This window comes from Ricinus communis, chromosome 9, assembly GCF_019578655.1.
Source record: "Ricinus communis isolate WT05 ecotype wild-type chromosome 9, ASM1957865v1, whole genome shotgun sequence".
NCBI classification, from domain to species: domain Eukaryota; kingdom Viridiplantae; phylum Streptophyta; class Magnoliopsida; order Malpighiales; family Euphorbiaceae; genus Ricinus; species Ricinus communis.
In genome coordinates this window covers 26,877,749-26,902,573 of record NC_063264.1, presented here as the reverse complement: position 1 = coordinate 26,902,573, position 24,825 = coordinate 26,877,749, and the positions used below count along the sequence as shown (strand labels likewise).

At 31.3% G+C, this 24,825-nt stretch overlaps 2 protein-coding genes across 14 annotated transcripts; both read right to left on the bottom strand.

Annotated features, from left to right (window-relative positions):
- LOC8287522 (release factor glutamine methyltransferase) lies at nt 1-5,911 on the bottom strand. 13 transcript variants are annotated; one of them, XM_048379586.1, is made up of 5 exons: nt 5,047-5,911; nt 3,156-3,401; nt 2,516-2,711; nt 1,053-1,727; nt 1-761 (listed from the first exon to the last, which is right to left on the bottom strand). In XM_048379586.1, exons 1-3 carry the CDS (start codon nt 5,746-5,748, stop codon nt 2,580-2,582), a joined length of 1,080 nt encoding a protein of 359 aa, XP_048235543.1. In that variant the 5' UTR covers nt 5,749-5,911; the 3' UTR covers nt 1-761; nt 1,053-1,727; nt 2,516-2,579. The 13 variants fall into 13 exon arrangements, with proteins under 13 accessions (XP_048235543.1, XP_048235545.1, XP_048235546.1 ...); XM_048379588.1 differs by having other exon boundaries at nt 1-748; XM_048379589.1 differs by having other exon boundaries at nt 1-739.
- Nucleotides 5,912-19,676: 13,765 nt separating this feature from the next.
- On the bottom strand, nt 19,677-22,085 carry LOC8287521 (ABC transporter G family member 10). The gene has a single exon (XM_048378913.1). It carries the CDS (start codon nt 21,702-21,704, stop codon nt 19,881-19,883), a length of 1,824 nt encoding a protein of 607 aa, XP_048234870.1. The 5' UTR covers nt 21,705-22,085; the 3' UTR covers nt 19,677-19,880.
- Nucleotides 22,086-24,825: the final 2,740 nt, after the last annotated feature.

Sequence of the window (24,825 nt, the reverse complement as noted above, 5' to 3'; positions counted from 1 at the left end):
TAAAAACTCAAAAGATGATTCAATTTTATAAAAAAATGACTCAATCCATACAAAATAGATTAGGGTTCATCAACACCAAAATAGTAATAGAGTTAGTTCCTACATATTGAAATAGAGAGAAGGAAAAAGGAAAGAAAATCTCAAACTATTCATGGTTGAAAGCCTATGGAAATCCTCCACTTTGATTCTTCAAATCTTGAAGATAATCCATAGATTTTGATGTTTCTCCCTTCAAAGTCTTGATCAAAAACCTTAAAACTCCCAGAAAACAATGTTCTAAGCTATTCTCTCACTAAAAATTATGTAAATAGGCGAACCTCTCCAAATAAAACATAAAAATCCTTAAAAGGTTGAGCAAACACAGTGTGATACGATGACCACACGAGAAGACTACACGGGGATGTAGTGTGAAATAATTGAAAGCGTCCATTCTTGACTGTCATACAGGCAGACTAAACGGGGGTGTAGAGTTCTTGTGTGAATCTACTGAGTTTATACCTTCTTTTGCCTATTCTGCATATGAGTCACATGGGAAAGACACGGTGGTATGGACTCCTCATGTAAGTCCGTTGAGTTTCTGCCTTATTCATATTGAACTCCTTATTTTGGCATGGGAGTGTTGACTTCCCGTGTGCTCCCCATGTGATCGCTATAACTTGTCTTTTTCTCGTGCTCTTTGCTCGTTTCTTATACTTTCTGATTCCTTTTTGCTTCTTGACATAAATTATCTTTAAACTGCCTAAAAGAACTAAACAGATGTACTGAACAAACATATAAAACTCAATTGGAATTGTAAATTAATGCAAAAATAAGACACAATAGTAAGTGCACTTATCATGTATCATATCAAAGTATTTGGCATCAAAAACCACCATTAAGAAAGAAATGCATTCATCAAAACTGATTAGTAAACTAGTTAACAAAATAAGGTAGAGAGAAGATAACCAACGGTTACAACTTACAAGAAAACAAAGAAATAGTGCCTGGTAGAAAATAAGAATTATCCCTTTTAAGTCCTCATGCTAAAAAAATAAGATGTCAGATTCACTAACCTACATGAGAATTGATGTATTCAGCTGTGGAAGCATAAAGTTCGTGAAGCAGCATGTCTTTTGTCGTAATGAATATTCAAGAATTCGGTTCCAAGAACCTATCCAGCCACCAATATTTGAAACTGTTTCTTGTAGTAAATAGTTGATTATTTATTGCAAGATTTCTGTCTTTGCAACAAAACTTTCCTCAACAGTGAATATTAAGACGAAAGAAATTCCTTAAGCCCGACATGTCTGCAACATCAACGGTGAATTCAAGTGTAAAGACATGGTGAAGAATGTGATGAGCAGGAAACATGAGCCTTCCTTCAGGTGATTGCAATGAATTATTATCTATCAGGTTCAGTAGATTGCCAAAAGTGCAGCTTAAGATTTCAAATCAGGTTGGTGGATGGTTAAAACAGCAGTTCTGCCATGATCAACCACCATTAAGTGCCCAAAACATATAGAGAAGATATTAAGTTCAAGCTTGAAGCAAAAAAAAGCAGCCTCATTAACTAAATCAACTCCACTTTAGACTTTACCCTTTCACCTTGAAATTCTCCAGTTTGATTCTTCACCAATGCTGGATGTGCAAAATGATGTTGAAGCTCCTTAGCCTTCTTATAAAATCAACAGCCTCTTTTCTCCCTCCTTGTAGCCATTCAAATGCAAACACATCTTCAATGAACATTTCTGGCCATGAATTGCACAATAAGAGCAGGTCTAAAGCATGATTCAATATTAAGAAAGCACTGTACAACCAGCAAGGAAGAGCAACTGAACTGTACAAGATTGGAAGAATTGTAGGATTCCGTGTTGGCTAGATTTTAAGATATTCTATGCCAATCTGAGAACAAGAATTTCACTTGATACTTATGCATATGGTTGTAGCTCAAAAAACACCATCCTGAATTAGTTGATACATGAATATTTATACCTAAAGCATTTGGCTAGGAATTCATAGAGTTGATGACAAAATTTTTACTGTGAGAGAGAACTGCTCATATGCTTCTCAGCTGGATGATGGGTGAAATTTCCTGCTACAATTAGTAAATTATCAGAAACCTAAATTCTAAAGTTTCACATGCAAGCGATGGATCCCTATCCCAAACGTATCAACTACATGCATGCAATTTATAGTAAAGCAATCAATAAAAATCATTTTCATTTGCAAAGAACCAATTAAAGCAAATCTGAAAAATAAAAAATCCCTAACAAGAGAATACCAAATCCCAGAATTTCAAAGAACTAAGGCAACAACAGGTGTGTCCCTTGATTTATGAGGCCTATAATCTAATATAAGATTCTGCCAGACTGAAAGGCGAAAGTCTCTACGGTGTAAACAAGTATGGTATTAGAACTTCAAAGAGGCAAAGTTCACATAAAAATGCATCTGGCTATCAAAGAGGGAAAACATATGACAAAAAGAAACAAATTAAGTGTCACATTTTACCAAAGATTATACCAAATAGCAAACTAACCTTAACTCCTTTTCTTCTCCTATTTTCAGTAGTGTATATAGGGGGTATTTATTGTTGACATTTCTCATTGACGAAATCCTGTCAGAAACCGTTGGATACCAGCACAGTCGGATACTATGTTCACATTGAAGAAACAGCCAGAACATTCATTTTCCATGTGATGTAAAAGAAACTTGCATTGCTTCTCACCATTTGTCTGTAACAGAAAGGGAATAAGATAATAACTCGAAGCAATCAACTTCATTCGGTCCTAGTGCCAAGGCATTAGCAAAACTTAGAGACTTGGGACGAAAACTGGATTTGAATTCATATTCTAATTATATATCTATTTATAATATAAAGGATCAACATAGTGCATTCCATCATGATGCTAATGATATAGAGAAATATTTACAAACTTTTCAGTTTTCAGACTTGGGAGATGCATGAATTGCATAATCAAGCCGGAGTATCAGCAATTCGGTATATCAATCAAAGCCATTTACAAATCTCCTATATCAAAAAATAATACCAACCCATACAAGTGCTATACAAATTGCTTTAAAGCGACTGCATAACTAATTACCATTGAAGTATAATAAGAATAAGATAAAATCAAATGAAGAGGACCAAAAAAATATAGTTAACCAAGATAGGGTACCTCAAAAGCAAAGAAACCCCCAGGTTTCAAAATGGAAGCAGCTCCATTGGTAAGGTGAAGAAGATCATCCATGCCACTAATACCACCATCTAATGCAATCCTTGGCTCATGTCGACCAACTTCAGCTTGTAGCCCAGAAATATCATCACTTGGTATGTAGGGGGGGTTACTCACAACACCAGCAAGTTTTCCTTCAACATCATTTAATGGTTCAAACCAAGATCCTTTCCTTACCTCAACCATACCCTGAATCGCAACATTAAGAGAAATAGATAAATAAGACAAAGCAGAGCTAAAAAATGATAAAAAGATTGTCAACTCAACTCTAGCAACTGGTATACAACAAGATTGAATATGGAGAATTGTAAGGAAAGTTATACAACTGTAATATTGTTTTATCTACAAACAACATAATCTTCACTATCTAAAAAGAAAAATTCCTCACACTAAATATTCAATTATCTTCTCGCAATGAATATTCATTATCTTATTTATTGTTTTCAGATCATAGAATTAATGTATTTCCAGAAAATTCTCAGAATAGCAGCAAACTAGCCACTTTTATTACATAATCAGAGAAACAAGAATGCATATTCTGTGAACATCAAAAATAAGCATAAGATTAATTCAATGAAAGAAATTTTGATGAAATGAGAATTAAAATCACAACCAAACCTTCAACGTTACATAAAAGATAACCCATTATAAAACCTATGGACATAACTTAAAATAGTCAAAAAAGAAAAAGGGGAGAAGATGACTTGAACTGCTGCTAGATACAACTTGACTTGGGCAAATTTTCAAATGTTAGCATTATATCTAACAGTCTAACCTCATAACATATGTTATATAGATTAGAATCTTCTACTCATCGCAAGGGAGCTTCAACTTTATCTAGTACACAATGTTGTTTGCTTTTAAATGATCAAAATTTCTCTTTAGTTCCATACGCATGAGGACTTTTCTAAGATATGTCCTTATAATTGTTAAAGTTTTGAAGAAAGACAGATGCCAGAATTTCAATATGGAGTCTGCAATAAGTGTTGCAGCCCCTTTGTTTACTCTAAAACAAAAGAAAGATGTTTGTTGTCATTTACACAGAGTTCACTAATACCATACTCAAATCAGTAAAATATAGGTTATTCTGAGCAAGTATATGCTGTCATGAAATCCTCAATACACTTAAGCAAACTCTTCCTATATTTTTCCACTGTGATCCAGTCTGGACAAGTTGGCATTACTCTCTTTTATAAAAATTTTATAAGTCGTCCAACTTATAGAACTTTCATCTTTGTAGCAACCCCCCTCCAAGAATAGAATGTGAAAATCATTATATAAGATTGCACTGTTGCATGGCCTAATCTTCTATCTAATTGATCGATATGTGGATAGTACAAATAGCACTAACGACCTAAATTTCATGTTCAACTGGATTACAGAAAATCTATTTCTGTTCCATTTCTTTTCATACTACAGGACACTTTTGGTATGGGAGAGAGCACAAAAATGAAATCCAAACACATGATCTTAACCCAATTTCTCATCTTCCCAACCAGCTAAGCTGAGATGGGTTGATAAAGAACACTTTGTTGACATGATTATTACATCACCCAGCAAGAAAGTTAGCAATCTCTCATTCCCTCTTTCCACTTGAACAGGAATATACAAGCAATTATATCTGCAAATAAATACATTTATTAATGGAGCTAATTTCACAATCTACCAGACAAAATAAATCAGCGACGCGGCACTCATGCATTGACCAAATAGGAGAAAGAAAGCCAATATTAGTTTAAAAAGGTCCGTAAAATTAAACTTCAGAACCAACTAATTGGCATTTTTTATTTAACAAAATGAAGGTAGCACAAAACAAGAAGATATTGCAATTTACATTAGACAAAATAACCTGTAAGTCATATCTCTGGACATTATAAGTGGCCACTGAAGCTGCAACTGGGCTTAAATCTGTGGCAATTACTCGTCCCTGAGGCCCCAGAATCTTGGAAATGCCAATGGCAAGAGCACCGCTACCAGTTCCCAAATCTGCCCATAAACCTTCGCTCAACTCTTCATTATTCAAGACCGCACCTTTCACCAAATCAATAATAAGTTCAGTTTCAGGCCTTGGAATCAGAACTCCTTCTTGAACGCTCAACACGAAATCCCGCCAATGCTCACATCCAACAATATACTGAAAAGGTTTCCTCTCTTCAATTCTCTGCCTCCAAAGACTATAAAGTTCATCTAAAGACGCCCTTAGCTTTACATTTCTGAAATTATTTTGAATGCACAATTGAGGAATCAGTGAATGGTCCTCAAGTGAGTCTTCTATGAGCCACTTGAGTTCTCTACAAAGGAGAGTGGAGTCCGGGCCATTGTCTAAGTTGACAAATGAGGACCCAACTGAGGAAGCAAGGTGCTTGGCCCACTGCTGCCATTTATTAAGTTCTGATAGAGAGGTTGAGTACACGGGTGGCCTTAAGAAGAGTGGGTTTTGGATTTTCAGTGAAGAAAAACAAATGGGTCTGCGGCAGATAGTGGCACAGAGAGATGGTATATGCGAGACACACAAAGTAGAGCAGCTAAGCTTCATCTTGGAATATGAAATATCAAAACTCCACAATCAGGCTCACAATTTTGACAAATGGGAAGACGTTTAACAAATACCTTAGAAGCAAATTATTACCGTCATGATAAACTAACATCGGAACAAAGACGAAAGAGTTATAAGGGAACAAGAAGAAGATAGTAGCAGAGAGTAGGGCCGGCGACGAATACGTCTAATTCGGTTATTTATAAATCACAGTAACCATATCAAACCTCGGTTATTTTAAAATTAAAAATATCAATATCGTATTGTACCAATTTTACGATTCAATACAGTTCGGTTCGATGCTATTTTCGGTTCTAAAAAATTTTAAAAATATAACTTTAATCTCATCTTTAATCAAATACATTTAGAGAAAATATGATTACTAACCTAAAAAAAGTAGTATGAAAATTTAAATTAAAATTGCAATCACATTCTTGAATAATCTGTTTCGCAATTTAGTCACTTGCAAATGTAATAATTCATTTAATATTCAAATACAAACCATTAAAATATATATTACTGCAAGTATAAAAATATTTTACATATAACAATCATTAAAATAAATAAATTTACAAACTTTATGTAGTACTAAAATACATGTTCAAAATTAGTAAATAAATGTTATTACCTCCCCTCAAAATTAGCACTCCAAGGGACTCACCAATCTGAGGATCTTGAATAATTCCTACAATAAAAGTAAAAAATTACATCAAAAAGACTTAAAAATTATTAATTTCTTAATTTTAATATTTATATAAATTAATACTTTTAGTATAATTAATATTATTATTCTTAAAATAAAAATATTATATAATTAAAAATTAATTTATTAATAAATATAGTGTAAATAATATTATATTTATATAATAATATCTTTTTATAATTTTTACTAATTTATATAACTTTTTATTAAATTAAGTAGTTTTTTAATTAACTTGTCAAAAATTTCTAGATAGTAAATAATTTTAAATCTAGTATTATAGTATGTATACTAGATTACTAGTATCAATATACTATGTGGCATATTAATACATATAACTTATATTTTTTATAGAGTATAAAGTATATTATAATATTATAGTTATTTTTAATATGTATTATTTTTTATATTTCGATAACAATTGCTTGAATTATATAAATGATAAATATAAAATAATTTTTTATAGAGTATATGTATTAATTTTTTAATATATGTATTTTTATATAATATAAATAATTATTTATAAATATATGTAAAAAATTCGGTTCTACGGTTTGGTCCGGATCAGTACAAGACGGATCGGTTCTGGTACGGTTACGGTACGGTTTTTACTAAAGAACCAGTACCATACCATAATAGTAAAAAAATTCGGATCAGTTCAATTCGGTTATAAAAAATTTTCAGTTTTTTCGGTTCTGGTACTTTTCGGTACAGTTATTCGGTTCGGGCGGGAATCACCGAGATCCATCCTCGGCCCTAGCAGAGAGAGAAGATAGTGGCATAGAGAGGGGAATTTAAATAGCAATTTGCCCCTAAATTTGTTGGTTAGGTCCAAATCACTCCAAAATTAATTTTTTTAGCCCAATTTCACTTAATAATTAATAAACTGATTTTGAAACAATTGCATTTCACTCCATATATAGGCATATATAAATATAAAAATATAATTTAAAAAAAAAAAGAGAAAATGCCGTCATCTCCTTTTCTTACTCCTCCGCCATCATCACCTGACTTCATCTATCTTCACTACCTGTAATCATCACTTTCCTTTTTCTTTTTTATATTAAAGTCCAACATTTGATCGAATCATAAGAGATCCTAAGTGACAATTCCATGGCCACATGAAGCCTCCCCACCATTCTTCTCTTCCGCTTCACATTCCTCTCTATGTTAATTGATTTATCAATTAATGTCTCACAAATCAAACAATAATGGGAATAAAAGTGAATGAAATCTTGGGAATAAAAGTGAATGAAATCTAGTCTTATACAGTTCCATCAAGATCAATTACACACTGATGACTTAAAGAAAGTAATAAAATTTTGGGTAGATTAAAGAATGTAGTTTAATCTTATTGATGTGATAATGAAAATGTAGTTTCAGGAAGTGAAATATTGTTGATATATGGTTGAATATACGAGAGAGTGGGATTTCTGATCGTGGTGGTGGAGATAGTGGGAATTGATATTAAAATATAAAGAAATGTGTAATAACAATAATTTAGATTTTTTTTTAATTTTCATTAAAGATGTCATTGATTTATATAGTTATAATATGTAAAACAAGCAAAAGTTGGAGAAGTTTACAAAAAGAAGTTTTCGGCCAATCCAAAAAATATTTTTTGCTTTGATGATGATTGATTCTTTAAGGATAATTAATACACTTTAAAGTTACTCAAGTGATCAGCCTCTTTTGGTTATCTACACAAGCTTCTAAGCAAAGATCTCACAAAACCACTTTTAAGAGATTGAATGCTAGTTCCAAATAAGAGAGATGAATCAATTAATATTATTGATTGATTCACTTAGGGTATGTATCTCAATAAAAATATTTTTCTCAGTTAGATGTGCAATTAATCTTTTAACCTTTTCGCCCTATATGCATCTTTTAAATATATTTATATATATATATATATATATGGCCTTTGATCAAAGTCCTTAAAATCTTAGAATTTTTATAAAACTCTAACTTATTTTAAGTTGGACTTTATTATCCTAAATAGACTTTAATTTATATAAGAACTAATCTATGATAATAACCAATTATACAAGGCATATTAGCTCTTAATCAATTAACCTTAGTTAGGCCCAATATATATGAGCTTAAGGCTAATGCTTAAAACCTCATTTTAATCCTCATTTAAAGTATATTTATGTATGACCAAAAAGGTTCATAACATATTCGCAATGAATATAGATTATGAATCAAACTCTTTAAATTCAATCTTATTTCTCTAATTTAACTTAATCTATATTCATAGATCAAAATTGGCATCTAGCAATGCATCATGACCACCTAAATGTGTAAGAATGATTAAAGTGTTTTAATTAACCTTTGCAGTGAACAATCTTACAATGTAATTCAATTCTTTCATTATATAATTTTATCAAAATTAATTCATAGAGCATAGATACAAGTGTCAACTCTGGAATTGAACCAATCATTTTTTTTTTATAATTGCATATGACATCTTGAATAAGACCTATAAAACACTTTTCATAACCTTCATTCATACAATATTGGCCAAGAATTTTTATGTCAAAGTATATCAACAATTATTAGGATAAAGTCCCATGACATATTACCTTGAGCGCTTCATGAATAGGAGAACATAATATAGTATCAAAGTATATAGTAATCTTCACATAAGATAATACACTATTATCTCAAGTTTAAAAATCATGTCTTACATGATTGTCACAAGAATATTGTCCATAGACACTTAGGATAAATTTCATATGGATTACTCAGTAGGGTAATGTTCAATGAACTTGTTCTTGTAATAAACACCCATATGCTTATCTCGAAATCCTTATTCCTCAACTTTATGAGATAGATTGCTTACTTCATAAGTAAGTAATAACACGTTATGGTAGTCTCGAGCGTTTAATCAATATCTAATTCTTGATCAAACATCGACTATGTACAAAGTTTTAGGAACGTATGTAATTAGAACCTCATCATTACAAAGTCGTTTTATAATTTTTCTTACATTGTATTTATATTCCATGTTATTCATATTTAACGGTTTGGTTTATTCCTTGATAATACCCGACTATTCATACCATTTAGAGTTGAACAATATCTTTAGTATAATTATATATCATAATTATGATGTATAAATTAATACAAATCAGTTGACAACTTTTTATTTTTAGGGCATATTCTAACAGGAAATGCCTAAAATGGCGGAGCGTTTGAGGAAGAAAGACTTTCTTTTCTTTTCCTTTGTTTTATTTAAATTCTTTTATCTTTTAAAATTCATTAAGTAATGAATATTTTTCTTTTTATTATTAAATTGTTTGATCTTCTTTTTTTATAAATTTTTTTTATCTTTTAAAAAATCATTAAATACTGAGTATTATTTCTTTTATTATTATATGTGCGAGTGAGTATATGCGTTAACTAAAGGTTAGTTAGAAGGCAATAGGGCATCTTTTGCAAATTTACAAAGTAATCAGGCCGAGAAATTAGTTTTGGGGTGATTTAGACATGGTTCAAGTTCAGTAGGCAATTTGCTACTTAAACCACTTATTGGGCTTTATATAATCACTTGAGTCCATAACAGGAAGGATTAAAATTGAGTTTTTCTAAATGGCACAAAAATATAAAATAATTATAAAATTATTCGTAAAAATTACTAACAATAAAAATACTCAAAAATAAAAATTTATTTATAAAAATATTCTAAGATATAATTTTATTTATAAAAATATATAAATCTAGTTTTTCCAAAAAAAAGGTATATATTAGATATATTTAAAATATATATATATGTTCGATATAGTTTTGACAGATACTGAATCTAAAATATATTAATTTTGATAAAATATTATTATATTTTATTTAATTTTATGATTTTAATAATGAATAAATAAATAAATAATCTAAAAGATACTTGTTGTTTTAAGAATGTAGAGATGTGTTAAGAATATGTAGATCCCAAAAAGAAGACAAATTGCTACAAGATTAAAAATATATATGTTGGGCGTTCTTTGAAAAAAATAGTATACATCTAGTATACTTTAGACATAAATAAAATAAAGTATATGTTGATTTTTAATTATATTTTGTTTAAATACTAATAATATGAAATGCCAATATTTTTTAATATTAAATTTTTAATGAATAATTTAGGAAATTTATATTATTTGCAAGTAATTTAAAATGAAAAAGAGAATGTAAAACATTTATAAAACATAAAAAATGTAACAACAAAAGATATATGTTTAATAAAAAAGAATATACATTAAATATACATTAGGTATCTTAATCTTTTTTAAATAAATAAAATACAAACTAAAAAAAAGTTGAACAACAAAAGGTATAGGTCTGTAAATAATAGTATATTTTAGGTATTTGAATTTTTTTAAAATAAAACATAATGAAACTTAAAAGACGTTGAATGGTAAAAATATAGTTTATTAAAATATGGTATATGTTTGGTATTAGTAAAGTATCCAAAATCTTTTAAGTTGAAACAAAAATATTCAACAATAAAAGTATGTGTTTATTAAAAAAAGAAATGTGTTAGGTATGTCTGAAGTATCTAAAACTAATTTTTACTTTATGCAGAAAATCTATTTTGACTCGTGTATACAACTCTTTCTCTCTCAACTTTTCTCTTTCTTGCTGTCATTTTTCTCTATTTTTTCTCCTTCCTCTGGCCATCTAAGCCCCTTATACTCCGGTCATAAGGTTGTCCCATCGTTGGTAGCTCCTTTAAATCTTTTGTTTCACTAGAACGGCCTAGATCTGATGAATCGATGATGTAAAGATTCATCCCTTATTTCTTTTTCATCACCACATTCTATTCAGTCATCTATTGGCTTCCTTTGCCAAATCCGATGTTGAAAATGAATTGATAACTTGGCCAAGAAAGGTAAGCTATCAACAAGGTTTTTAAATCTAACTTAAGCTCCGATGTACCTAAAAGAATGATTAGAAAGTATCGGTCGGAGTTGTCCAGACACTCACTCTGATGGCTAAGTCAATAATGATTTTAATTTGTAAAGTATGTAGTAACTGTAGAATAATAAATGTACCTAACATGTTGTGACACAATCCAGTATATAGAGATTGAAGGTCTCCTAATCCTACTAGGTGTAGGACATTGTGAATATAAAGTCTCTCAATCCTATTATATCTTCTTGGTCATACGACAGAATCCTAAGTTGGGTTGGATTTCTAGTAGAGTCCGATTAGCACTTGGTCTTCAAGTCTTTTTGTTGTACTTCAATTTGGACTTAGTCAATCCTGTATTTCTTGGTTATGATAACTCAGCATGTAATGCTCATTTATCATTAGATGTTCGGCTTACTCTTATTTGCTCGGCCTACTCTTTCATGATCTACAAAGCTCATGAGGGAGCACCAAGGCATATAATAAAGTGCCCATCTCTAAATCTCATAAGAGAGCACCAAGGCACATAACAAAGTGTCGAGCTCCAAAACTCATAAGAGAGCACCAAAGCACATAACAAAGTGTCGATCTCCAAAGCACATGAGAGAGCACTAAAGCACATAATAAAGTGCCATCTCTAAAGATTATTAGAGAGCACCAAAGCATATAAAGAAGTACCGATCTACAAATCTCATGAGAGAGCACCAAAGCACATAACAAAATATCAATCTTCAAAACTCATGAGAGAGCACCAAAGCACATAAACAAAGTGTGAAGCTCTAAAGCTCATGAGAGAACAATAAAGCACATAACAAAGTATCGATCTCAAAACTCATGAGAGAGCGTCAAAGCACATAAAAAATCATCGATCTCCAAAGCTCATTAGAGAGTATCAAAGCACATAAAAAGTGTCGATTTACAAAGCTCATGAGAGAGCACCAAAGCACATAATAAAGTGTTGATCTCCAAAGCTCATGAGAGAGCACCAAAGCATATAACAAAGTGTAGATCTCAAAGCTCATAAGAGAGCACAAAAGTACATAATAAAGTGTCGATCTTCAAAGCTCATGAGAGAGCACCAAACCACATACTAAAGTATCGATCTCCAAAGCCCATGAAGGAGCACCAAAGCACATAAAAAGTGTTAATTTAAGCTCATCACGAGTGTTATCCTAAAATAACAAATCTAAATGCATGAGCTCATTGGAGAGTAATAATACATGAGCTCATTAGAGAGCAATAATACATGAGCTCAAAGGAGAAGAAAAGTACACGAGCTCATTAGAGAGCAAAATTACACGAGATCGTCAAAGAGTAGAAGATTAATTCATCCAGATGTGTAAACAAGCTCCAAGAACTACATAACACTAGTTGATCTAAAGTGATTAACAAATTCTAAGGACAACATCTTGACAAACAACATCCTTTCAAGCTCGCTGACTAATCTCCTTAATATCAAGATCATTCAAGAATTATCAATTACTGTGCATAAATAATCTCTCATTAGAGGGTGGGGCTAATGATAACTAACCAAAATATAATATGAGCATGAAGAATAGGTCGATCATGACAGAATAGGTCAAACATGATAAAATAAGCCGACCATGAAAAATTGGCTGACCATAAAAGAATAGGTTGACCATAAAAAAGTAGACAGAGCATCTAATGATATCAGAGCATTGCATACTGAGTTGTCGTAACCAAGAAATACAGAGTTGATTAAGTCCAAATTCAAGTACAATAAGAAGTCTTAAAGACCAAGTCATAATCGGACTCTAAATAGAAATCTAGCTCCGCCTAGGATTCTAATGTATGACCAAAAAGACTAATCCTAATAGGACTGGAAGACTTTACATTCATAAAATCCTACTCCTAGTAGGACTATGAGATCTGCAGTCTCTATATAAAGGACTATGAGATCTTCAGTAATGAATATACCTATTATAAAGTCAGTAATGGTTTTAAGTTGATAGCTTATCTTTCCTGACCAAGTTATCATGAACCCATACTAAAAAACCCTTGGGTAAGTCATGGTAACAATTGATGCCAACATTTGATTAGAGAATCAGCAAAGAATTGAAGAAAGGTCAAGAATGGCGATTTTTAAAGGGCTCATTGTATTGGTTACTTTAAGGATCTCTTACATTAGTACATTATTTTAAGATAGCAATAACTTTTGTACTTACCATTTGAACGCTTCTTTCTTAAAAAATAAGCTATGTTCTTCATATCCAAACTCACTCTTTCCTTTTTCTTTTTAATGTATAATTTTTCAATCTTTCTTATTGACTAATTAATTTTCTAACATGGTTTCCTTTTTAGTTTTGACTAAATTAATTTTTTTATCAAAATTATTTTTACAATTAAAGCTAATATTGATAATATCACCACAACCTAAAAATTTAACTGAAGTTTGTACAAAGAAAATCCTTATTGAAGGCATTTATTTCGTGTCACCCCATAGATATTGCCAAAGAGTTAAATGGAGTAATATAAAAAAGCAAAAGAATTTTGTACAAGTTGTACAAAAGTTTTTATATCATCTTTATTGTGACATTGTCATATAAGTTTTTTTTTAATACTCACATGGTTTTACATTAAGAAATTTTGTTTTTTTAATTATTGATACTTATCAAACAACTAAAGAAATATCTAAGTCTCTAGGATTTTCTCAATATTTCCTTACAAATAGAAAAAGAGACCCTCGGCTGAGGGATTGGCAATCATCAGTATAACGATAATGAGTTTTCAGAAGAGATACACAAATTCTCAAAATTAAATACAAACTCTAAAACACTCTGGATTCCTACCCAATTTTTGGCTCAACCTCTGCCTCATCACTTGAGGCTCGATGATCTACACAATATGGTGACAACATAAAGGTTTCAAAACACTCATATCATCATCTCCCTTCTACTTTTCTTATTTCTTTGTTATTAGAAACATGCTAAATCGGTTATTCATCTAAATTTGTACTTATTTTGTTGATTTATGCCAATTTTAATTCCTTTTTAGTTATTTTTAAGTTAATTAGTTGTAGAAAAAGGTTGTAATAATTTATTTTTACTGCTTTCCATAATTTGTTTTATTTTACTTCATATTTTATGAATGGGTGGACAAACACTTACTGTGCGAATGGCAATAAAATTAGAAATCTATACATAGGCTTATAATTAGGACTTTGGCATGTAACTTGTAGCCCATTAGGTTAAGGAGATAGTAAACTGGGCTTAAATTATAAAATCCACTTAGCATTACTAGGCTTTGTCATGTTTAATTAATTAATTGACTCACTTAGAATAGGAAAATTGAATTAGGCTTGATAAGTAAATTGTAGCCCACTTAGAAAAAAACTTGGTAATCAAAGCATAACTTATAATTGGGCTAGACTAGATGGGCTTCTTTGTACATAATTGAATACTTAACTTAGGCTAATCACATAGGGAATTAGGCTAAAGCTAAAATGGGCTAGACTTAGATGGACCTCACATGCTATAGTACTTGATGTGTAGAATTACTTATATTGCATTTATATGGAATAGGCCATTAAATAATAGAATTGAAACTAGGAATACACAAATAAGGAAGTTGGCTTCTGGACTTATCTCTAGATGTGGCAAAGCTTCTTCATGGAATCTAGTATGCCATTCAATTAGCAAAAGCATCCCGAAGAATTACTCAGGTGATAGCTTCCTTTCTCCGCGCTAGTCTCTATGACTAATTAGCGTATTTCCAATTAGGTTAAAAAGCTTTGCAATACTGCAGTCATTAGAGACACTTGGGTGCACGCCTGAAATCGCCGCCCATAGTGGCGATTTTATTATGGATAAGAGAAGTTGATTCCAATGTATCCTTATTTTTAATTTTATCATTTAATAATATATTCTTGCATCACTACACTATTTTCATATATTGTGCACTTTGGTACTTATAGCCCCGATGGTGTCCATTAGTAGTTTTTTGGTTCCATTCAAACCTTAGGATTACGACACTAACTAACAATCACTCACAAGAAATGAGTAAATTTTCTTCGGCCTGTGGACCCTTCAGTGGGGGGACGAGTAGGGAAGGATAATTTACTTATGATAGCCTTTTATCCTTATCCAAAACCCAGCCCACGATAATGATAATATTAATCTCTCATATATACCCAATTGCTTTCTATTTGAGATATTACCTTTGTAAGAGTTAAAGCCCACATCCTAGAAGGCCTTGGCCTAAAACATGTGATGTAAGGCTTTAGGCCCAAGGATATGTAGGCTTTATTCTCATATTAGAAAATATTACTTTCTCTGTTTTAAATTGCTTTGTGAGCTATTGGCATGCGTGTCGGTACTTATTATCCCATGTTTATAATGAGCCCAAACTAAAAATCCTAAGAAAAAGAGACTCATCTTGAACTGCATGCAAGAGTAATAAGGTCGGAAGGTTGAATGTATAATGCCTTATAACTTTTCTTTGATTGTTTACCCCTAACCTTGTGCATAGCATGTGCATCATGCATACTATGCATCATTCTAACTATCTGTTTTGAAGCCATATAGATTCTCCTTTAGGTTGGAAAAGATAAAAGAATGGTAGGTTGGAGAGGGTAATGATTTCACTGAAGATTCAGTCCATGTCAGAATATCTCAAAAGACCAAGTGGTCAGCATTCCGTGACTAGTACCGAAGCTACGACTGAAATGGCAATGAAAGAGCTAGCGAGCAAAATATCGAGATCCTAAAAGAATATTATTATCGATGACTTAAGGGGTGTAAGTCGGAAAGAGCTTTGATAACTTTTGGCTGGAATGGTTGTAAAACCAAGCCTTACCAACTGGTTTAATTACTGTGGCTACCCCTGCAATAGTTAATCCCATTATTGCATTTGATCCAGGTACTATTGCTGCTGAGACTGTCATTGCTACCGCAACTTTTACTATTGTTGCCACTGCTATTGCTAATGACCCAGCTAGAAGGGGAGTGCCTAAGAACTTTTGAAATTTTAATGAGTTTGTATTGGACTAGGCTAAGAAAGAGATTGCTCTTACTACTAACGAAGCTATGAGTGGCTTAAGTGCAAGGCTCGATAAGATACAAGGGATACTAGAAATCAAGTGTTTAGACCCATTCTATGATTTTGACGAGTTGGTCCTGACTGGTGAAGCAAGTTTCCTGCTAAGTTTAAAATGCCCAAAATGAACAAGTAGAATCAAATTGGTGAATTGAAGGTCCATATGAAATAGTACGCTAGTATCATAGGGACAACTCAATTGAGTAAGATCCAAATAGTTAAGTTGTTTGTATTGTCCTTAGAGATCTTGAATCCACTAAGCAAAAGCCAAAAGAGTCATTCTCTGATTTCTTAACCAGGCAGAGGAATAAGGTTGGGCTGATGAAGAACAAACCTTTTGAGAAGGACCAGGCTAGAATGGTGGTCCGAAATGTTCTCTCAGCTTGGATTGAGAGGCTTCAGATAATAAACCCCAAGACATTCATGGACTTATATGACGATAGGCTCCAGGTTGAAGAGAATGAGAATGACAAGAGAAAGAATGCTTGAACTGGTGGAAGAACGAACTATCAAGTTGGAAGGACCAAAAATCTTGACGTAATGTTGTCCAGTAATAGAGGAGGTTCTCCAATTTCAAACAGCCTTTCTAAAAAATCTTCAACAGACTAATGCAGAATGGCCTGCTCCAACCCACTACTTTAAGAAAACCCACTAAATCCTAATGTACCTAGATACAAGCCAAACACCTACTACAAATTCCACCAAGTATTTGGACACCATACTAACAATTGCATCCATTTGAAACATGAATTCCAAGACCTAATTGATGTCGGAAAGCTAACCAACCTCGACCAGCCCACTACCAAACTACAACAACACACTACCCCCAAACTAGGTATCCATGAGATATCCCCTCTCTTACCATCCCACAGAAGTTGTTAGGCTTCTACCAACCTCTCACTTGCTTCTTTAAGTGCAAATGAAACTCTCACAGATTTTAAAAAGGGAGGTTGTGTCACCCTGACAAACCAAAAGATTTAATACACGATGCTTAAGAACCTTAACAAGAGATTTTCTCTTTTGAAAGCGATGAATATAATTAGATAGAATTTCTATATGGATCAGATGATTTTAATGCAAGGAAAACTAATTCTAGAAGATCAAAAATGCAAACACTCAAGAAAAGAAGATAAAGATAATCAATGATGAAGCTTTTCGGTTCTCGAAATATTTTTAGAAATAAATGCTATCTACCTTATTGATTTGGTAGGTGAAGCCCTTATTTATAGAGCAACAAAAAGACTAGCTGTTAGAGATAATTTTTGAAGAGTTTAAATATATGCATAAATAAATCTTTTTAATTTTTGCATTAAAACACTGTAAGGCTGTTAATTTAGATATCTAACACACTCAATATATTTTTGTCAGTAATTAGTAGAAAGCTATCAGAAAAAGCCTGTCACTGTGGTAGATAGTGTGAGGTTGCTTTTATTCACCTAATCTAAACTAGTCATTTGGACACATGTGAGAAGAATGTGAGCAAGTGAAACATGATGTGTCATACTAATTGATAGATAGATTCCTTAAAGATATCAAATGGATGTCTGATCTAAAACAGATTTCTTAAAAATATGATATCAAAGGAATAAAAGTTTTGCTTTTTAAAAAAATTTTGCGAAAATCAGAATTCAACTTTTCATGATTGAAAATCATAAATAATTCAAAATTTTATAGTGTGCAAAGACTTTTATTTTGGAGGAGCAACATGACCTATTTAATAAGATATCTAAGACGCACACATTCCTTAATGGAGATTACTTGTTATATAGACTTCTTTTTGGAGCATCTTGTTATTTTTCCTTGATAAAGATAGATGTTTGAGGAAGCTTTTCTACTTTATTAGTGATTTGATCTGATCTAATTTGCTCTATCAGATATCTATATATACAATATAAGGATATATATAATTTTATTATCATCAAAGTTCATATTATTAGCTTCTTGGGGCTAACAAAACACATATGATTTTACAAGAAATTAATTGCAAGAAGAGTATAAATTGAAATACAATAATATTGGCTTTTTGAAGGTTGTTAATCAACCATTTGAGGTAGTATTCATACTCTAAAATCCTCAAAGAGTCATTACGCATACAATGCTAATAACCATTTCTTTCTGCTTTAAAATAGTGCATTAAATGCACTGTTAGAGTGCAAATCGCGGTCGTGCTTCTTGCTTCATGGTCGCGATTCATGAATTCTTTCTAATGGCTACCTAACATGGCAAAAGGTGATTTGGTGCTTCAAAAGTATCTATTGGTGGTTTGCAAAGATCCTGAAGTAGCATGAAAATCGTGGTCATGCTCTGTAGATAGCAATCGTGATTTTGAACCTTAAAATGCCAAAAGCTACTGCCTCAAAACTGTTGAGATTCATGGTCACACTTTCTAGCGGCGCAGTCTCCATTAACCTTAAAACAGTCTCCTTTCTTATACTTGCATTTTGCGGTCACTGAGGATGATGTGGCCACGATTCTTGGGTAGACTGATTTCTAAGAAAAATTATTTGAATTCCTATAAAAAGACAATACTAAATAGATTATTAGCGCAACATCAAAATCAAAGACTTTATTTTAATGATAAAAATATATAAGCTACACTAATTAATAAAAAATAAAAGAATTAAATTTCACTGCTATTAAATTAAAAAGTAAAAAAGAGAGAAAGAGACATTGGTAAAGAAAAACGAGGAAAAGAAAAAAAAAGAAAGAATTTGGTGACTGTGTCAAACCCAATCTCTATTTAATCTATGTTTTGCATTAAATTGATTAATATTTTAAGAATATTTATATCAGAAATCATAGCTTAATTTTTGACTCAAGTCATTTTTATAAAAATTATAATTTATTTTTTAAATTTCTAAAATTAATGTTAATTATAATTAAAAATAAAAAATTTTAATAGAGTTAAATTTCTAAAATTAGACTAACACTTAATAAATTAATAATATTATTTATTATTAAATTAAATTAATAAAATATAAAATTATCTTTCAGTAAATTTATCTCTTTTTCTTTTCCATACTTTTATATATTATGTTATGATTATGATATTTATTATTAAATTAAATTAATAAAATATAAAATTATCTTTCAATAAATTTATCTCTTTTTCTTTTTCCATACTTTTATATATTATGTTATGATTATGTTTATTCATCAATCCATAATAAAGACTTAAATTTATACTCAAAGGCTTAATGATGTGAGCAAGTATATATTTCAATTTGAGTAAACTCTAAAGCTCAATTTTCGATCAATCGCTGGGTTGTAATTTTAAAAAAGAAAAAGAAATCTGAGTTTATTAGCTTCCTTTTATTCTCTAAGCATAAACATGTAAGCAATTTATTTATTGTCATATATGATTAAATAGACAATCTATGTATGAAGATCATATACATTCGCTGAATCTTCCTACATAAATAATAGAATAAAACTGACAACATGAAGAAATCCCTATATATATGTATCAAGAATTTCATCGGTTTCTATAGTATCTATACCACAAAATTAAATAACATAGCACTCTATACCCAACAATAAAACCCAACATTACACCTAAATTGCTCCATTTTTGTGACTCTTTTAGATCTTGCTGCCTTAAGAACCCACTTCCATTCAAATTGCAACCCCCTTTATGATCAAATTCTAAGCACCTTCTGCTGCCTTGCTCTCCTCCGTACTCATTTATCAAGAAACACTCGAATGGGTACTTAAATAAACTCAAATAATGCATGAAAATCCAGTAACTAGGGATACTCTTCTTTGATATAAAGTACCCAGAGAATAGAAAGAAAGAACCCATTAGCCCTGCAATCACTGATGTGCCCATGATGAAGTTAGGGACCAATGCACTGAAACATGCTACAAAAGAATTTGACATCAGAAGCACCATCCACACCACTAGACAATAGTAAAGAAATCCATCAATATCCCTCCTTAATCCAACTAGCCAATAAACTGGTGTGGAGTAGAGAAGACCCACCATTAAAAGGAAAGGCAGAAAGATGAAAGTGTTTGATAAAACATAAGAGCAAATTCTATAAGCTCCTCTTGAAGTCTCTCGCATTAGTATTCTTCTCTCTTGCAGGAAAATTGGCAATCCTTCTGTGGTGGAAGATAGCAAGAAAGTTAGACTGAAGGCGAAAAACCCGATCAGAGTTTGCAAAGCAGCATGTCCTGTTTTATTTCCAACATTCAAGAATATAGTTCCAAGCACCAATCCAGCCACTAATGCTTGTATTACTCTAGTGGCAAATAGTTGCTTGGTCCTGAAAATGTTGCTGCAAAATCTTTCTCCTAATATCAGAACCTCCTCAGATACAGAATTAGGATAAGAATGAAGCTTCTCTTTATGAAATTTGGAGGCCGCAATCTTCATCATACTGTTATCCTCATGTAGCTTGAGAGATGCAGAATGTTGTACATCCAAGCTTTCTATGACATCAATGGCAAATTCAAGAACATTGACATGCCGAGGAATGTAATGACCGACAAACTTAAGCCTCTCTTCCAGGAGATGCAACGAATCATTATGCATAACAAATCCATTGCAAAGCAAAACAATCCTATCAAACAGCTCGAGTATTCGAGAACCAGGTTGATGGATTGTTAAAATGATGGTCTTACATTGATGAACTGCCATTGATTTGAGCAGAGTAACTACATGAAGAGCCGAGGCTGAATCCAGACCTGAAGTTGGTTCGTCGATCAAAACAACATCCGGGTCATGAACTAAATCAACTCCAATTGAAACTCTTCGCCTTTCACCACCTGAAATGCCCGAGTCTGATCCCTCTCCGATTCTTGAATCGGCAACATGGTCAAGTCCAAGTTCCTTCATTAGTCGTTTCACTCTATTAGCAGCTTCTTTCCTCCCTCCTGGTAGTCTTAGAAGTGCACTATACATGAGTGTTTCTCGGACTGTTAGTAATGGAAATAAGGCATCATTTTGAGTGACATACCCGGATAATCGTCTAAATTGTTTTGCATCCATAGGCTTGTTATTTACAAGAACTCGATCAGACACTTCGCCACAGGAGACCCTTCCGGCAAGAATCTCTAGCAATGTGGTTTTCCCTGCTCCACTAGGACCAGCAATGGCAGTAACCTCTCCAGGCCTAGCTTCACAGCACACGTCTTTCAGAATGAACTTATTACGAGCTCCATGTATTGTCCTACCAAAACAACTCCAATTCAGTTCATCAAACTTGCTGCACAACATGTAGGATAATTCTATTGTTTCTAGTCTATATGAACTTTTCCAGCCACCGTTAATCGGTGACTTCACAGGTAATTCCATTGAGAGAATGAAGGTGCAGAGAGGGACAGTGAAAGTGGATAAAGAAAAATTAGCTATTGTAATACGTTAAGAAGGGAAGGGAAGGAGATGAGCTAACATACCAAACTTAGTGTGATTCTGAACTACACAAGTTAAATGTAGAAAAAATTGCAAAAGTTCAAAGGCATGCATTGGGAATTAAGCAGTTTCAGAACATGGGCTTGACTTAATTATGCTACTATATTCAATAGGGAAGTGGGATTTTTGGTAAGGTTTTGGAAACTTTGGGGAGTTGCAAGAAAACCCAAGAAAGAAAGAAAGGAAAACAGAGTTACTTGTAAAGTATTCTTTCTGTTGAGCTGAATATTGACTGTGTAGAGTTGGTGTTGGTGGCATCGCTATCTTCCCCCACCATAATAGTGGCCAACTCAATAGATTAGTTGAGGAATTTGATAAACTGAGTGGCATGACTTGAGATATTTAAGTGCTACTATGGTCCGATTGTGTCATTTGTGTTATGCACGAAAAGAAAAATGATTTATTTTTTGATAAAAAAGAATATCTTCAAGTACAAGCCCAGTTGAAAATTTACTTTGGTTGGCTGGGGAGCGGAAGGTTACTTTTGTAAAGTACTTCCGGATCCAAATAGTCGAGGTGTGGTCTATAGTAATAAATAAATAATACAAATATTTTAAATTATATTTACTTTCCTATCCATGTATTTTATACAGAGTGCTTGCCAAAAAAACTTTTGTAACTAATCGTGCACGGAATTTAGGGTACAAAAGTTGGATATATTGCATCGTCGATCACTAAATTTTACAATTTATGATAAAAATATATTAAATTTTTTATTTATAACTAAATGGTTGTTAAATTTTTAATTTTAATAATACTGATAAATTTTTTTGATATACTGAAAAGATAAATTAAATGAATAATTATCAAACTTTACAATTTATAATAGAAAAGTATTGGACCTTTGATTTGTTTCAGGTACCGTATATATATAGTTTAAAATCAAAATTTTTATATTTTTTTAAAACAAAATGAAAAATTTGATAACCACTCATGTAATTTATTTTTTATTTATCAAAAAATATTATTGGTGTTATTGGAATTAAAATTTAATAATTATTTAATTATAAATTAAAAGTTTAGTACTTTTTTATTACCCAAAATCACTGTAATTTACAGAAATTTCTATAACAGTAGAAAATACACTAGTCTAGTCTGTTTTGCGCCTAATGTTGGTGTAAAAACGTCCAATGCATAATTGCTGAATTCGGAGGTTTAATTCCTGCACGAGTACGCCCTTCCATGCAATCCGATAACCATTCAAGAAGACACTCAACCAAAGAAATATGAGTGGGAGTTCACTGAAATGGAAACTAAATAAAATTTATATTTCATCCAGTTTTAGTGAATTTAAAAAATAAAATGATTTGAAATAATTCTTTATTGGAAAAGATGGCTTTTTTGGTTGAAAAAAAAATTGGCCTAATGATGGGAAATATCATAAATTTTTTGATTATTTAAGGTTAAATTATATTATATTTTTTTAATTTAAATAATCAAGTGTATAAGTTTGATGTATATCAACTAATTAAATTTTCATAACGGTATTTTATTAAAACACTAAATTACAAAAATTAGAATTTTAAAAAATTAACAATATTATAATATATAGATCAAATACTATTTTTGTATATGTTTTAAGATTTCATTGATTATGTATAAATACAACAAAATTTGAACTAAAATTTATTTATTTTAAGGATAAATTACTACGATCTCTCTGAGATTATACGAAATATATAAACCGACATTCCATTTCTAATATCATAATTATGAAATTAGATTTATTAACCTTTTAATAACTTAATAAATTACATAAAGATTATAAAAAATATTTAATTTGATTTTAAAAATATATCAAAACAAACTTATAATGTTTATCTTATTTTTTAAAATTTAAAATTACTTATTAAAGTTTATTATTATAATTTATTTTATTAAAATTCTTATTATAGTTATTTATGAGAAATTAAAATATCATATTAAGTTATTCTTGTAGTTTATTTTGTTATGTTAATACATTTTATTGTTTGATAATAAAAAAATAGAAAAATTAGTCTTAGTTTCAAAATTTAAGGAACTATTAGCATATTATATCATAATTGGGAGGAAAATAGTAATTTATTTTGGGAGAATTTTGAAATATTAAAAAGTAATATTTGACTAAAAGAATATTTTCTAAAATTTTGACAAACTAATGTAGTATATTATACCAACCTTAAGAGGGTCGTAATAACTTTTCTTTTCTAAAAATTATTTTCAATAAAAAAAAAATGAACTAAACCTTTCATATCAAGTTCTATAAGCTTTTTTTAAGCTATATAAGCTTTAGTTAATTTAAACATATGATCTGGAAATTTGTGACTTTTAAACTCAAGAGGTTGTTCAACATACACTTTCTCGTCAATGAAACTATTTAAAATAACTTTTCATATACATTTGAAATAATTTAAAGTTCATGTGATATACATAAGCTAAAAGAATTCTATTGGCTTCTATTCTAGCAACCGAAGTAAAAATTTCATCATAGTCAATACCTTCCTCTTGATTATAACTTTTTGCAACCAATTTAGTTTTATTCCTTGTAATTGAACCTTTTTTATCTATCTTCTTTCTAAATTTCCATTTGCTCTCTATAATTTGGTGGCCCTTTGGTCTAGGAACAAGTTTCCACACTTTGTTTCTCTCAAATTGGTTAAGTTCATCTTGCATAACAATCACCCAACTTTCATTATTTAAAGCCTCATCAATGGTCCTTGGCTCAAATTAAGAAACAAATGCTATATTTTTTATTACCACAAGTTTAGAACGAGTACTTACACCCTTTGAAAGAACTCCAATGACTTGAGTGGGTGAATGATCCTTCTTGAAACTCCATTCCTTGGGAAGATTTTGTGATTCCTTAATGGATTGATTTTCTTGAATTGCATCATGACTTGGAGATTAGCCTTGGAAAACTAATCCATAAGAAGATGCATCTTTCTTATTTTACATTGGATATTTACATAACCAACCTTCATGCAATAATGGCAAGTGACCTTTGGATTTAAAGAGGAATGAGAGT

What these genes read in the sequence shown, in the direction of transcription:
- LOC8287522 (XM_048379584.1), bottom strand. Translation starts at nt 5,748, where the DNA reads ATGAAGCTTAGCTGCTCTACTTTGTGTGTCTCGCATATACCATCTCTC. An exon ending in TACAGGTTATTTTGTCTAAT is followed by an intron (nt 3,402 to 5,046) that starts GTAAATTGCAAT and finishes GTTGCGATTCAG; the next exon opens with GGTATGGTTGAGGTAAGGAA. An exon ending in GGGGTTTCTTTGCTTTTGAG is followed by an intron (nt 2,712 to 3,155) that starts GTACCCTATCTT and finishes TTTCTGTTACAG; the next exon opens with ACAAATGGTGAGAAGCAATG.
- LOC8287521 (XM_048378913.1), bottom strand. Translation starts at nt 21,704, where the DNA reads ATGGAATTACCTGTGAAGTCACCGATTAACGGTGGCTGGAAAAGTTCA.